Source organism: Clavelina lepadiformis, chromosome 9, assembly GCF_947623445.1.
Source record: "Clavelina lepadiformis chromosome 9, kaClaLepa1.1, whole genome shotgun sequence".
Classification (NCBI taxonomy): Eukaryota; Metazoa; Chordata; class Ascidiacea; order Aplousobranchia; family Clavelinidae; genus Clavelina; species Clavelina lepadiformis.
In genome coordinates this window covers 1,955,949-1,972,218 of record NC_135248.1, presented here as the reverse complement: position 1 = coordinate 1,972,218, position 16,270 = coordinate 1,955,949, and the positions used below count along the sequence as shown (strand labels likewise).

At 37.0% G+C, this 16,270-nt stretch overlaps 2 protein-coding genes across 3 annotated transcripts; both read left to right on the top strand.

The window, feature by feature from the left end:
• Positions 1-80: 80 nt before the first annotated feature.
• Positions 81-1,351, top strand: LOC143470220 (uncharacterized). Its single transcript, XM_076968205.1, has one exon. The coding sequence runs from the start codon at positions 217-219 to the stop codon at positions 1,084-1,086; it is 870 nt and encodes a 289-aa protein (XP_076824320.1). The 5' UTR covers positions 81-216; the 3' UTR covers positions 1,087-1,351.
• A 10,292-nt stretch (positions 1,352-11,643) lies between these two features.
• On the top strand, positions 11,644-16,184 carry LOC143470203 (E3 ubiquitin-protein ligase RAD18-like). Of its 2 annotated transcripts, none has more exons than XM_076968182.1 (12): positions 11,644-11,855; positions 12,397-12,478; positions 12,593-12,654; positions 12,973-13,043; positions 13,113-13,161; positions 13,278-13,749; positions 14,012-14,066; positions 14,140-14,253; positions 14,323-14,500; positions 14,661-14,736; positions 15,589-15,741; positions 15,891-16,184. In XM_076968182.1, the coding sequence occupies exons 1-12, from the start codon at positions 11,823-11,825 to the stop codon at positions 16,043-16,045; spliced, it is 1,500 nt and encodes a 499-aa protein (XP_076824297.1). In that variant the 5' UTR covers positions 11,644-11,822; the 3' UTR covers positions 16,046-16,184. The 2 variants fall into 2 exon arrangements, with proteins under 2 accessions (XP_076824297.1, XP_076824296.1); XM_076968181.1 differs by having other exon boundaries at positions 13,940-14,066.
• Positions 16,185-16,270: the final 86 nt, after the last annotated feature.

Below are 16,270 nucleotides of genomic sequence, written 5' to 3'. Positions count from 1 at the left end.
ACGCGCTGCTGTATTTAGCTTTTTTTCTGAAAGAGCAATTTCCAAATCCGGATTAGAAGTAATTCAAAGTAATGGCCATTCCTTTGCAATGCCCATGATAAGAAATCTAAAACCACAAGGAAGATAAATAGATATAGAAAGAGTCACACACAGGAAAACCACCACTTTCAAGCAAGCTTTGTGCTAAGAGATTCTCAGAGTGAAGCATCTTATGTCATGGAACATGCTGAAAAGCGTCCTTTTGAATGTGAATTTTGTCCAAAAAAATTTACTACTGCTTACCCTTTAAAAATTCACTCCAGAATCCATACTGGTGAAAAGCCATATTCTTGTGATATATGCTGTAAGTCGTTTACTTACAAGGTAAATAGAGATCAGCATTTATTGATTCACACCGTCCGAGAAAAGCCACATTCTTGCAGTATATGCACTAAAACTTTTCATCGCAGAGTTCAGTTGAAAAATCATGAGATTGTGCATAAGGATGAAAATCCCTTCTCTTGCAATATCTGCGACAAGAAATTCAAACATAACACAACTTTAAAACGTCATATTCAGACGCATACTCGTACAATGGAAAAGCCATACTCATGTGACATATGTGAAAAAAAGTTTTGTCAAAGCGGAAATCTAAAACTTCATTATCGGACTCATACAATGGAGAAGCCGTTTTCTTGCAAGTTTTGTGAAAAAAGGTTTAATCAAAAAGGACAATTAAAATGTCATGTTTTGACACATACAATGGAAAAACCTCATTCTTGTGACTTCTGTGAAAAAAGATTCAGTCAAATTGCACATCTGAACTATCATATTCGTACACATACAGGAGAGCGTCCATTTAAATGCCACATTTGTCTAAAAAAATTTGTTACTTCAAGCCAGTTGAAGGTTCACACAAGGTTCCACACTGGTGAAAAACCTTACTCATGTAGTTATTGCTCTAAAACATTTAGTCAGAAAAACAGCAGAAATAATCATTTATTTCAACATACGAAAGAAAAGAAACATTGTTGCACAATATGTGGTGAGAGTTTTAGAAGACTGTGTCATTTTAAGCAACACGTAAAAACACATAATATTGAGTGAACAAAAAACGAAACAAATTTGCTTTTGGAAAGTTATTTGACTTTTAACGCTTTGTTTTTGGTGTACAATACACCTTGGGGCGATTTGGTTTTATGGTTGATATTGTTAACAAATCAGTCGTTTTCTTGGCTTTTAGTTTACTAGAATTGTTATCAAAGTTTTGGCGCTTATTTCGTTATTTAAAGAAAAACTTTAAACGATTTTATAATTGTTTATTTTACTCTCATTGTTTTGATAGTTGTGCTTACCGTAACCTTTGTTTTTTGTTAAATTATAATTCATCTGACGATTTTTTTTATTCTAGAAGCTGAGCACTGAGGTTGAGTGATGTTTTTCGTTTTTGCTTCCTTTTTTCGGAAAATAAAAATTTTGTGTATTGCAAAAATATTGCAGGAGTGCAAAAGTTGTTCAGTGGTCACAGCCAGTTAGCAAAAAGGTCATTTCATGAATTGAAAGTTTTGCTGCGTGCTAATGAACAACGTTTTGTTCAAAAGTGTGTCACTATTTCACGGAAACACATGCTATATTTTACAGTTTCTTGTTAAAATATAATTCGAATTTAATAAGATAGTAACTTAAATCTGCTATTTTGTGTAGCCTTCGAATGCATACTTAACATATTTTATTTGAAGTATCTAAAATCACTTTTTGCCAATCCGTTCTCTTAAATTAATACCGTTAATTGACATTAAATGTGATATATTTTCATAACCTGATGCCAAAATAATAAAATACATTGCTTTTATCTATTTTGAGACTGAGGAATGTATTGAAATCCTATCGTTTCCGATAAATTCAATAAAAACCTTGAAATTTGAGAGATAATTTTTTTTCATGTGTGTAAGCCTAATTACAAGACAACGTCTATCTGACAAAGCTGGACTCTTGTTCTTTAAAAAGAGCGATGCTTGTTAAAAATGTTTAAAACACTGGTGCAAGGTTTTTTTCCTAAATTAACTTGTCTTTAAAACGATAACACAATTTTAACTGAGCTACTTCTGGCGTTTTTATCTAATCAAAAACTGATGTGAAAGGTTGGTTGAGTTCACACAGAAAGCAAATATCAAAGCTCCCAACAACATGCGTGAAGAATTTTATTTTTGCAGTGTAGTAAGACAACTTAAATTCCCAGTTACTTCCAGCTAGGGATCAAGCCATCATGTACTTTCTAGGTCTCACATTTATTAACTTAACATAATTTTCGAATTTTAAAGGTATTAGGTGTAGGTTTATTGAGTTATGTATTTGACAGTAATTAGCACCTTTGCGGTACAATAAATTGTCAAGTAAACTTGGTGATTTGCCAGTAAGTCTTGTCCCAATTATTTTCAGGGTTTTATAATTAACTGTGAACTTGATTCACACATTAGGTTAGCTGATGTATTTATACCATCATAAGCATAAAGGATAAAGGGTTCGATCAAGCCCAGTTCTGCTATTTAGTTGTGAGTTTGCCAAAAATATTAGATTGTTTCACAAGTCACAAATTTTTTCCCACCTAGCAGAACATTATTCTTATCTTTCTTTTCATAGATCATTTGTTATTAAGTAAAACTCGTGTCTGTGTTTTTGATACTATGCTAACTAAGTGAAAAAGAATTAGACCTTCAACAATTTTAATATTGTAGTAGTTAATAGCGATGTTTGTTTGTTGGTCAATGTTTTAACTTATATCGTATCATTAACCATAATTAACTAAACACTCTAAAGTTTGTTTCTTATAAATTATGTTATACTAATACTAAATGTTACCGTATTTTACGGACCATAAGGCGCACCTGATTATAAGGCGCACTGTCAATATATTGCTTTGATTAGTTTTTTGTTCATACATAAGGCGCACGATCACGTTACACAAGCACATTACGTAATAAATGTAAGCAAGTCACAATTTATTTATATAATAATACAGTAGTATCGGTACTGGTTTTGAGTGTAGGCAATAAAGCACTACTTGATCCATACATTAGGCGCACCGGCTTACAAGGCGCACGATCAATTTATGAGGGAAAAAAGGATTTAAATTGCGCCTTATGGTCCGTAAAATACGGTATATACAAATTTCAAGAAAGCTTTTTAATTTTGTTGTGAAACCAAAACCTTCCTACCCAAGTAATATTGTTATTTGGTTGAGATTAAATTTATTATTATAATAATTTTCAACTTGATATGTTCTCTATGGTTTAATTATGCTAGCTATAATGACAGTGAATGTTTAATTGTGCAGTTTACTGTGAAACTCAATGTATCGTTCTTTTCCAATTAAGATCATTATCGTATTTTAATAGTTGTCTCACTAAGGTTTTTTAAATTCATATTCAATTAGTTGCATTCATTCATTTTATGTTCCACATAACTGAATGCATTAATTATAACATTAAACTGGATTTTTGATTTGATCATGTATTTTTGTGTCATCATAAAACAAAGTTGTACACACCTGACATACAAAGTATTTTGTGGTACCATGACAAATTTTCTGTAACATGTTACTTCTTCAAGTTGTTGACAACTTCCGCTGGTTGTGTTGTGTGGCTATCGCTTTTAACATCAACTAGATTTGACAACTGTGATAATGTTTGAGTCAAATTGTTATTGTAATCATGCAATTGTTCATTAAGGAAACTATGAGTTAATTCTTGTTATTTTATGTGATTTCCATGTTTAACTTTAATCATTTAATGCTATCATTTAATTTAAGTACTATTCTCTTTAAGTTCGTGTGAAGCTAAGTTTTGTCATTGGGATTGGCCAAAGAGGGCATTCGTATCTAGTAGAGAACGTGTTGTGTGTCCGCTCTGTGTGAGCCGATATTACAATCATCAACTTATTACATGGTGTCAGAAGTCTTCGTCATGGAGAAAAGTATACCTACGCCAGCGCCAATGAGATGGAGTGGAAACGTCCATGAAAACTGGATTCGATTCATTCAAAGCTTCAAACTTTACATGACAGCTATAGGACACGACTCTAAATCGGACAAAGCCAAGTCTTCTCTGCTGCTTTGTGTCATGGGGGAAGAAGCTCTCCAAGTCTATAACTCTTTCAAGTTTGAAACCGGACAAGAGCTGAAATTTGACAACGTGGTAGCGAATTTTGAAGCTTACTGCTGTCCGAAAAAGAACATAACATTTGAACGCTACAAATTTCACACTTGCACTCAGAAAGTAGACCAAAGCATAGACGAGTATGTAACGCAGTTAAAAGTTATTGCAAAAAATTGTGAATTTGCAGACCTTGTGGAATCTCTCATTCGTGACAGAGTAATATGCGGTATTCTCGACCACAAACTTCAAGAAGCTCTGCTACGAGAAGATACATTGACCCTCGACAAAGCTATGTCAATCTGCCGAGCAAAGGAGCTCAGCAAGTCACAGGCTTCTGCTCTGGGAGAGAAATCAACAACGTCGATGTCCATCGACATGGTGGAGTCAAAGAATGCAGATGGTCAGCGTCGACGCAACTTCAACTTTGCAAGGTGTGGCAGAGATCATCAAATTGGAAGATGTCCAGCTTTCGGAAAGTCGTGCTACCACTGCGGAGGGCGAAACCACTTTGCAAGCTTCTGCAATTCGTCTCGAAGGAGTCAAATAGTAACCAACCGCAGACCAAGAACTGTCCGCGAGGTCCGAGTCGACGATGTTCAAGAGGACATTCCACTGCATATCGACTCAGTGAGTGAAAATAGTTGGTGTATTAATGTATTAGCTAACGAGACCCCGCTTTGTCTAAAGATAGATACGGGTGCTGAGGTGAACTTAATAACCGTTTCCGACTACAAAACGTTACGTCACACACCTACAATTAAGAAAACCTCTATTGCACTTACGGGCTATGGAAACCACAAAATTCCTGTCCTCGGTACGTGTACGGTACAAACGAAGGTTGGCCCCAAATCAAAAAACGTAGAGTTTGTTATTGTTAACTGCAAAGACTCACAATCAATCATAGGACTGAAGTCTTCGAAGCTGCTTGGCCTGATACAACGGGTGTCCACCGTCTACAAGACAAATGCTTATTCCACTCTCCTGCACGAATTCAAAGATCTTTTTAATGGTCTTGGTTGTCTTCCAGGTGAGCATGTCATAAGAGTTGACGCAGAAGCTGTTCCGGTAGTCCACCCTTCAAGAAAGGTTCCATTTGCCATGAGAGAAAAACTGAGAAACGAGTTAATACGCCTCGAAGAGCTCAATGTAATTGTAAAAGTAAATGAACCTACTTCTTGGGTTAACTCGTTAGTAGTGGTAAATAAAAAGAACGGCAACTTACGCCTGTGTCTTGATCCGCGCAACTTAAACAGGGCAATCTTAAGAGAACATTTCAACCTGCCAACGAGAGAGGAATTGACGTCCCAGTTTGCCAATGCGAAATACTTCTCTAAGTTAGATGCTTTGTCAGGATTTTGGCAAATGAAGCTAGATGAAGGCAGTTCGAAGCTGTGTACGTTTAACACGCCGTTTGGGCGATATCGCTTTTTAAGACTGCCATTTGGCATTTCCTCAGCTCCTGAGGTGTTTCACAAAGCCGTCCATCTAATATATGCGCATCTGCCTGGCGTCGACACATCAATGGACGACATTATTGTATGGGGCACTACCAAAGAAGAACATGACAAGCGACTTCGAAACGTACTGCAAGCAACACGTGATGCCAATCTTAAACTAAACAAAGACAAATGCATACTAGGGGTTCAACAATTGACATTCATGGGTGATGTGTTAAGTAAGGAAGGTCTGAAACCTGATCCACTAAAGGTTGATGCTGTCAACAACATGCAAAGGCCTTCTAACAAAAAGGATGTACAACGCTTCTTGGGTATGATAAATTATCTCGGCAGGTTCTTACCATCACTCTCAATCAAAACCGCATCTTTGCGCGCATTGACCCACTACAAAAGTGAGTGGAACTGGGACTCCACACATGAAAGTGCGTGGAATGAGCTCAAACGATTAGTCTCGGAAGTACCAGTTTTGAAATTCTTTGATCCCAAGGTAGCAATAAAAATATCTGCAGATGCGTCCAAGGAAGGCATCGGGGCAGTACTCCTGCAGTGGCATGATTCGGATTGGCATCCAGTAGCGTATGCTGCAAGAGCAATGGTACCTGCAGAAACAAGATACGCACAAATTGAAAAAGAACTCTTGGCAACTGTATATGCCTGCGAGCGCTTTCATCAGTATATCTATGGACAGTCCATTGAAGTCGAAAGTGACCACAAGCCATTAATGCACTTGTTCAAAAAGCAACTCAACAACTGCCCCTTAAGAGTGCAACGACTCATGATTAGACTACAAATTTATGATATTACACTAGTCTATAAACCTGGTAAATTCATGCACACAGCTGATACGCTATCAAGAAGTGCTACCAAGCCACAGACATCTTCGACAGTTTCGTTGGTTGAATCGCATGAAGACATGATAATAAGTACTCTACCAGTAACCAACAAATTCCTAAGTCAACTGAGAGAAGAAACAGCCAAGGATGAACAGCTGACAAACCTCATCCAATACGTACAGCAAGGTTGGCCATCTAGCAAGGCAGGCTGTAAAACATTAATCTCAGAGTATTGGAATTACCGAGATGAGCTTGCAGTAAAAGATGGCATCATTCTGAAGGGAGACCGCCTCGTAATACCAAAATCACTAAGGAAATCCATTCTTGAGATAATACATGAAGGACACCTGGGCGAGGAGAAATGCAAGAGGCGAGCAAGAGAAGCGGTGTTTTGGCCAAGGATCAACAAAGACATAGTCAACAAGGTCTCCGGCTGTGCAACCTGCGCTGTATACAGAAATCAGCACCAGAAGGAGCCTCTTTTACCACATGAACCAACAATGCTACCGTTTGAAAAAGTAGGTATTGACCTCTTTCAATGGTGTAACACTACTTACCTGGTTGTTGGAGACTACTATTCAAATTACCCTGAAGTATGTGCATTACAGTCAACTTGTTCAAAACAAGTCATAATGAGGTTAAAACAAATCTTCTCCCGCCACGGAATCCCTCAAGTCGTCTTCAGCGATAATGGCCCCCCTTTTAATTCCCATGAATTCAAAGTGTTTGCAGAAACCTGGCGTTTCCATCACAAGACATCAAGCCCTCACTATCCGAAGTCAAATGGCCTAGCCGAGAAAACTGTACACACAGTAAAAGACCTACTGAGAAAAAGCCACGCCTCAGGAAAAGACTTCAATCTAGCGCTACTGGTGTATAGGAGTACCCCTTTGAAATGCGGATACTCTCCAGCGCAACTCTTGATGGGCCGCCGCATTAGAAACAATCTATCCCTCTGTAACAACTTGTACAATCCTGAACCAGGTGTTGAACGGCCAGTCTGGGCAGAAAAGCTGGAACAAAAACACTATTATGACAAAGGAGTAAAAAGTCTTTGTGAGCTGCACGTAAATGATGTCGTATTCACATATGACCACAAGACCAAACGCTGGGGAGAAAAAGGAAAAATACTGCGAAAGGTCGGGTTGAGGTCATACCTCGTTCAGTTGGACAATGGGGCAATACTGCGTCGAAACAGATCTCACCTGCATAAAAGTAAGAATGAAATGGGTACCTGCAAGGAAGCTTCTTTAACGGAGGAACAATCACCACCAGTGGTCAGCAGTGAACTGAATACCATAGTTCCTTTTACCTCAAATAATTTTGTGGATGGACCGCCTCCTACTAACGTGGTGTTGCCACGACGGTCTCGGCGAACTCCAAAACATTCTCGTCGACTCATTGAAGAAATATAGTTTTAGTTGTGTAGTGTGTTGTGTTGTGCTTTTCTATTCCCTGTATAAGGGGAGATGTGATAATGTTTGAGTCAAATTGTTATTGTAATCATGCAATTGTTCATTAAGGAAACTATGAGTTAATTCTTGTTATTTTATGTGATTTCCATGTTTAACTTTAATCATTTAATGCTATCATTTAATTTAAGTACTATTCTCTTTAAGTTCGTGTGAAGCTAAGTTTTGTCATTGGGATTGGCCAAAGAGGGCATTCGTATCTAGTAGAGAACGTGTTGTGTGTCCGCTCTGTGTGAGCCGATATTACAATCATCAACTTATTACAACAACAGCAAAATTTTGTGTAATTTACTTTTTGTGTACTGTTTGAGAAAATCGTTGCTTTATGGTCAGTTCAATAAAGTGGATTTAGATAAAGTATTAGAGTGTATTATTTTAGCTGTAACTTTAGTATTTCAATAACTACACTAGACTAAAAATGCATAAATTTTTCCTATTGTTTGCATCTTAGCTTTAGGTGTTTCATGTGGCCGAATACATAGTGCAATCAAAGTCCATAAATCTGGTGACTTGTTCTATTTGCGAGCATGATTGATACACCAATTGTAGCAATACCAATTTTGTAGCCTTTGTGTTAGCGTATGATGAACTACACTCACTGAGCAACACTGGCGCTCTGAAGACGTCTTTTCACATCAAATTATGCCTGTGCTTAGGCATATGTTTTCTCTGAATAGAATTATTTCCAGTTAGCCTTGGTTATGAACCAGAAGTTCAATGTTTCTTTGCGCTATGAAGGAGGCGTCAAACACCAAAAATGCCATAAAATCTTTGTTTGTTTTATTATACAGTGAATTTATTAAAAGACTGATTACTCGAAAAATCCTCCATGGGGCTCTCTTAAAATTTTGCATGTCAATTTAGTATGCTTTGAACTACCATTCCCTAAAATGCCATCAAAAAAACATGATTCAAACTTTTTTTGCAGAGGCACAAAATAAACACTAAAATTCTTGGTCTAAAAAACCTAATTCTAGCTACTTTTATGCTAATTTTTAGCCTAATTCTGCACGCGATCTGGGACATTGAAGCACGCCAACTTTTAGGCTAATTCCCAGGCTACAAAACAACTCCAACCATGATGCATTCTGATTGGTCTAAACATGTTTTTTAAAGCCCTACGTAGGTAGATGTACAACAAATTAGGGTTAGTTCGGATATCAATAATTTTTACTATCCGGATAACGGATATATCCGTATATTTGGAATTTATCTAACCGGTTAGATAACTGCTAAGTGAAACAATCGATTTCACGAGGTTTGCATGAAAAATGGATTGTAAAATCACTACACAGTTTTATTGCAGATCTACGCACACGCGCAGTACGAGCGAATACGAGAAAAATCACACAAATTTAATGTTCACTGCTTCTGCAACGCCCTCCTTATAAAGCACAATGCATCATTCAATCATTCATTATGCTTTCTTTGTGACGTGATACTAAATTTCACTCGTGCATTTTACGAGTACCGTAGTTGAAAGTATAAGACAGGGGTGGACAAACTGCGGCTTTCCGGCATGTTTTTTGTGGCTCTTCTAGTCAAATCGTAAAATTTCAAAGAAATTGTATAGGCTAACAAGAGTCCAAGACTACTGTTTATGAACGTTTCTCCCTTTTTCTTTTCCTTATTTAGGCCAGCATTCATGACAAGTTGTTAATTATTCAAATTTAATGATATTTTTCGATTGAGGAATGCAGATATGGAAAAATTAAACGATTAATTATTTATGACGTCATAATTTCTTATGACTTGGCTCGTCAGTAAAAATTTAACAACCAAAGCGGCTCTCGGGTTCAAAAAGGTTGCCCACCCCTGGTATAAGACAATAGAAGTGTGAAAAAAGGTTTAATTGCGCTCAGCCGGAGTCAGCCTCTACGTAACAAAGAATGTTCAAACTTATTAAAAAGTGTAAAACGCATTAGCAACGATACTCTTTTAACCGGTTAACCGGCAGATTTATATCCGGATATCAGATAGAAAAAAACCCTGCGGTTAACCGGTTTACCGGTTAACCGGTTAACCGCTATCCGGATAATCCAACCCTACAACAAATTCATAAAGATCTTAGTTTTAGCTGCTTGACGCCTCCTGAAGTATCGTGCAAAATGTCATAAACCATTGTTGAGAGGAACTATAATTTAGTTTTGTCAAAAACACTTTCTACACATTGCATGGCAGAAGAATCTTTTTTCTTGGAAAATTTTGGCCTGATGTAACAACGGCGCCCCGTCAGCGAACCGACACGTGACATAACACTTGTGAAATGTTGTTGATCACTGCCTTCATAAAACTTCCTGTTGGGGTCAGGAAATGTTTTGGAGTCTTGTAGCGCACTAATATCAAAAAGCGTAATTGACATAATTTTTGGTCCCAAACATTCTTTCTAAAAATACCAGAAATAGACCTTTTGCGCACTGATAACTTTTTTATGACACTCGGCTCTTTATCTCATGCTTAGGTCCATTTCTGCCACTCACGAAAATGCGACGTAATTTTGAAGCGTAATTATCCCACCGTTTTCAAACTTTTCCCGGCTTATAAAAACTTTGCTGTGTACATTTTTGTAAAGTTTCAGTCGCAGCTTTAGTTTCTTGTCATCCACAAGTGTTATTATATAGACCGTGGGCTCTTTTGGTCCTGCCAGTGTTCTGACCCTTCTGTTCAAACGATGACGTCATCCTTTAAGGTCAATGCTTGTTAGAATGGTCATTCCGTATCTGCACTGGCGTAGCTAACGATTTCTAAAGCAGGGGTGTCCAACCTTTTTGTTCAAAAGGCCACATGCGATTTACGAATGATTGCGCGGGCCACTTGAGTGCTTACCGCTAATTTCTAATTAAAATCCTCACACCAAAATTCTAATCTTAGAAATAAATTGCGATGCAATAAAATAACTTGAATAGTTGTGCACCTCTGCACTAGAGACTATACTATAGTATGTTGTCTGTACTATCTATTGCTCTATAGTATAGAGCAATAGACAAAGAAAGTAAACAATAAATGCCAATTTCTCAGAATTTAACTTCGCCATAAATTACGTAGGTAATTCAGTTGATAATATAAGTCATTTCGAAAAATACCGCGCCGGCCACTCAGAACCTTCCCGCGGGCCACGGGTTGGACACCTTTGAGCTAAAGAGAGAATGAAGTTTCTGTCCGCAATGTTATCCCTAAAAAGTCTTTACTTCTTGAAACTTAGAATTAGTTTTAGGAGCACAGTATTTATAGGCAAATCAATTTTTTATTTGAATAATCGAAATACGATCCTATACGTCACCATATTTTACCGCAGATTTTAGGTAATGCGACGCTTTAACAAGTAATTTGCAATGAAAATCAAATAACCACAAAATGCTAGATTTGCCACCATTATGACGAGCTTCTCTGTAAAATCGAAAAATCCTTTGTTGGATGGATTTTTTCTGTAATAAAGACAAAGGGAATGTCCCTACTTCGGAAATCCGGTCCATACTTGGATTGCGTGAAACTTTTGCCATGGTCTCCCATGTTACACCTAGCCAGATAATAAAATGATTTTGTAAACTTCGTGTTTTCAGCAGGCGTGAGTGTATTGCATGAGAAACTAGTTCAGTTTCAAGAAGGTTATTATTTAGATACTTAAAATATGCGGTACTTCCGTAAGATACTTATGTGGCTCCCGCCCACTAAGTCTGGATGCGTGGGTCGACCGGTTGACGAGCAGTTACAATAGTTAGTCAGCCAGTGGATGTAAAATGTTACGTGCACTTTTTAGATACCTGAATATGATGCTCGACATGCATAAATTCTTTTTATGTATTTTATGACTACGTAATTTTTAAGTTTATCATTAAACAAGGCTATTTGTTAGTGCTCTTTAAGTTAACGCCACTCGGTGCTTGTTGCAATACTACGTATACAATTCCCCACTTCGCTTGATGAAATATGGAAGCAACGCAAGTGAAACAACACATCAAAGTAAGTTGTTTTTTTTGCATTATGTTATTTTCATCTGAATTTATTCTTCGTTTAAAAGACATTCTTTACTTAAAAAATCGAGGCTAATGCAAGGTAATGTATGTACACACCAACGAATTAAAATAATAATTAAATTAAAAGAATAAACACCAAGTTTGACAATATGGCATACACTAATGCCTCAATTCTTTGTTTATTTATTTTCAATTGGCGTTCAAACAACCAACTTGGCCTAGTTTGCTTATTATAAATCGACATGAAGGTGTAGAAAATTGATGTGGACATTGACGATTGCCATGCGTGCGTGTGCCATATGCATCACTAGATGGCTGATTGCTCGGTTTATGGAGTTCATCTTCTCTTATGAACCAAGAAAGCACACTGAGTTAACTCAACCAATCAAACCTGTGCATTCTGTGTCTCTTATTAATGGTGTCAATGGGAATTAATCCTTACAATTTAGGAACCATTGTACAATTGTGGTGTTCAAATTTTTTTGCACAATACTAATGTACTGAAAAGCAATCATTGTTTCTTTTAGCTCATGAAGGAGATACTGACTTGCCCGATCTGCAAAGAACCGTATAAGACTGCAATGATGATTGACCTTTGTTCTCATAATTGTAAGTGGCTGTGCCTACCTTAGCTAATTTTTGATTGATTAGCTACAACAATCCTTGCAACATAAAATTGAAACCGTAATTACTTCTATTCAATTTGAACAATTTTCTTTGCAGTTTGCTCACTGTGTATTTGTCGGTATTTCAACATTAAACAAGAATGTCCTATCTGCGGTCAGGTAAGATTTATTTTAACATATTTTAGTACGCAATTCTATAACTTTGGTTTGATAACATTTCAGACTTCGGTATAATAATGCTTGATAAAGAGTTGACTAGATTACAACAAAGTAGATTATATTGAATAACATTATTATAATAACATCATACCATTATACACTATTAAGTAACATACTAGTGCCTTTAAGCACAAATAGAACTGTGTACTTACTTAAATACGATTACCAAATGATTTGCCTTTAAGTTAATTAATTCAGTCAATTATAAGCAGAATATACTTTAATGTAAATCAGTGTAAAATAAGGTTTTATTGACAGGATGTGTCAAGCAGTAACTTAGCTCCTAACAGAATAGTTGATACCATGATGCAACACCACAATCAACTGAGGTAGCGTTGAGGCTGATATTTTATGCTTGCAACAAGTATTTTATTTCAAGCTGACTTTGCATGTTTCAGCTCACTATTGCAAATTTCAAGCAAGAGCACTGGAGAAAATAAACTATTGGTGAGGCCTATTTGTAATAGATATAAGTATTCAATGTGAAAGTTATTATAGATCTGTTTTCAAAAAAGTAAAAAATGAATTTTTCTGGAAATGAAACACATTAAGTTTGTTTTCAGCGTGATGAAGCAGACATGATGCTAACAACAGACACAGCTTTCAACCCTGAGCCAGCCAATAGTATGCAACCGTCCGTTATCCTAAATCGACTGACCGAAACTGACAGCATATCTTCGAAGACAAAACAAGATGAAAATGATGATATATCGCTGCAAAATACACCAGAATTTTCACTCGGAATCGCAGAGTTCTGTACTCAGTCTCAGGGATTCTCCCTCCCACTCACAGTTGATGACAAAGACACTTTCTCAGGAAGCTGTGACATGTTTGTACCATATACAGCTTCGGAAGACTTTACTAAAACTTGTGACTCCAACCACGAAATCGAAGAGTCTTTAATGTTAGCGCAGCCGGTAGTTTTAGTAAAAGACGAGGTGTCGCCGGTGGTTAAATTATCCCGGCTGCCAGAAAACTTTGCATCTACCAGAGCAAATGAAAACCAGGGCGACTCAGATATGGAGAGTGTGGAAAGTAATCGTTTTCTTCATTTCTTGATGTCTTAGGAACTTATTAGTATAAATGTTAGAACTTATTTGGTTGCCTTGGATTTTCAGTTTGTGTTCATTTTCCAAGAAAGTTTTCAAACATTATGCCTAGAATTTTAAGGAAGAAATTTTTTTAAATACTGCGTTCATGACGTTATTGATAATTATGTTGCTAGAAACCGGTTGTCCTGTGTGTGGTTTGAATGTTGAAACTGAAAACATAAATCATCATATTGACCACTGTTTAGCAAGAGAAGAAAGAAATTCAAGCTTGCGACAGAACACACCAAAACGCTACAAAAGGTACCACTATACAATACTAGATCTACGTCTGCTGTATCTTAAGCTGTATCTAAGCTTTGCATCGATATCTCAGGAACAATCCCCAAGTCACCAAGCTGGCATACAATATGCTTTCTTTACGTGGTTTGCAGAGAAAATTACGAGAAATCGGACTTCCGGCGGACGGCGATAAACTTGAACTAAAAAGGTCTTTCAGTTAACAATTTATTAAACCATTAATCATTATAGTAATAACGATTAATTTAAATTTATGTAGGAGGCACCAAGAATTCTTGATCAAGTACCAAGCTGAACAAGACAAATTACAGCCGAGAAGAATATCAATTTTAATCGAAGAATTGATCCAAGAGGATGAGAGACGAAGAGCTTCTGAAGCTGTGACATCTCGGCAACTGGAATATCCTTACTCAATCCGAAATGAAGCAGATCGAAGAGTAGTGGCAGCTAAACTATAGAAATGAATTATTATTCATTTGCTAAGACATACTGAAACAAATACGTAATAGTAAAGCTGTACTGAGTTTGTGCAATTAATTTTTAAAAGCGCTTGTAGATTGTGAATACTATCATTCTTTTCTTACTCTCATATCCTAGGAGCATTTGAAGAAACATGAAAAGCAATATCAGATGTTGGAAGATTTAGCAAGAAAATCCTTCCCTCACCACCAAGGTAAATTGAAATTGAAGTTGGAATCTTTTCCGTCCAGCCTAGGTTTAAAACTGTCCAAAAATATTAGCCTATTGCTGTATTTGTTGAAGAGTGTTGGATTTATGGGGGTTTGGTTTGTTGGGTTCTTCTCACCCATTTTTTTTTAAAGAGTTCAACGCTATAATCACAACCTAAATCTTAATAGCCAATTATAGTATACCAACTACTAGCGCTGTTAATGGTATCGCAATCTTTACTTTTGGACTGAGGAAAGTCTTTGCACAATTTAAACCCGGTTAGGTTTCGTCAACGCTTGAGCCCGGGTTACTATGCTAAATTCTGAGCCGTTCCGACTGTCTCACATTTTTTGTTTTATATATTTTATACTGTATTGCCCGAATTTAGGACTGTCCACCAGGTCCACTGAACAGGATCAAGCATCGTTAATGTCTTGCCCAAGGGCATTACAGCAATAGCGCAACTGGGTATCCAACATGGGCCGTATTATTGCGAGTCCAGCATTTTAGGGTTATTGCCAGCATTCCAGCATTCTAGAGTTTATTGTTCTACTCAGTATTATTCCAATATTTGGGTTGCAACCCATGTTTTGCGGAGAGCCGAGTCAAAACAAAGTCACAGCTAAACAAGTGACAATGCAACGAAATCGATGCAGAAAAGTTCACAGGCTTAAATTCCATTGATTTGGAATTGTCACTGAATTTATAACACTCACACTGCGTAGTTTGAGGATACATTTTCTGGTAACAACATCAAAAACAGCTTTTGTAGCAACTTTAAAAAAAATAGAGGTTTTGGATTTAGACTACAGTTTTAAACACTTTTTACCAAACAGATCTATGTTTTTTTGAACAGATGTTACTATGGACAATATCGAAGATTCAGGTGAGGAACCATTACAAGAATTAACTTCCCACGACTGTGGGGAAGGGATTGTCCCTGAGACCCAACTCATCCATAGCACCTTAGATGTTGAGATCAAATTACAAAATCTGCCGAGTTTGTCAGGTACATATTGCGCTACATGTTTAATTTCTTTGTGAAAGTGAAGGTTGATAAATGTCTGCTTAAAGTTAAATAGGGCTGATGCAATTGCAATTTACCCCAATGTATAGAACATTTGAAGCGTCGTTAATAGAAAGTTATACTTTTTGTAGCGCTGTCACCCGAGCTTTATGTGGGACCTTCCCCAAGCGAACATAGCTTAATTGACAACAATCCGCTAGCAAATGGAAATGAAAAAGTCAGTCAAGTGAACCAAAGACATGCGCATTTAGAGAAGCCGTGCTGCTCTAATGACACTGTGGTCTAATGATCCTCTTTTTAATCCATTGTCGTCAAGCTTTCTGTGTGGTCATACACCTATTCTATTCAGTGCTTTTTCATGCATTTTTGCTTCTTCAGGTGAAGGTTTGTAAACGTTTTTATTAAACAGTTTTTGGTAACTTCCACTCTGCTGTGCTCTTATACGGAGTGATTCAGGAGTTTAGCTTTTTATTTTGTCTTGACATAATTCTAAGTTAGCTGACCAAACAAT

Coding starts and splice junctions, on each gene's coding strand:
- LOC143470220 (XM_076968205.1), top strand. CDS start 217: ATGGAACATGCTGAAAAGCGTCCTTTTGAATGTGAATTTTGTCCAAAA.
- LOC143470203 (XM_076968181.1), top strand. CDS start 11,823: ATGGAAGCAACGCAAGTGAAACAACACATCAAA. Junction 14,737..15,588: donor ATCCTTCCCTCACCACCAAG/GTAAATTGAAAT, acceptor TTTTTTGAACAG/ATGTTACTATGGACAATATC. Junction 15,742..15,890: donor AAATCTGCCGAGTTTGTCAG/GTACATATTGCG, acceptor TACTTTTTGTAG/CGCTGTCACCCGAGCTTTAT.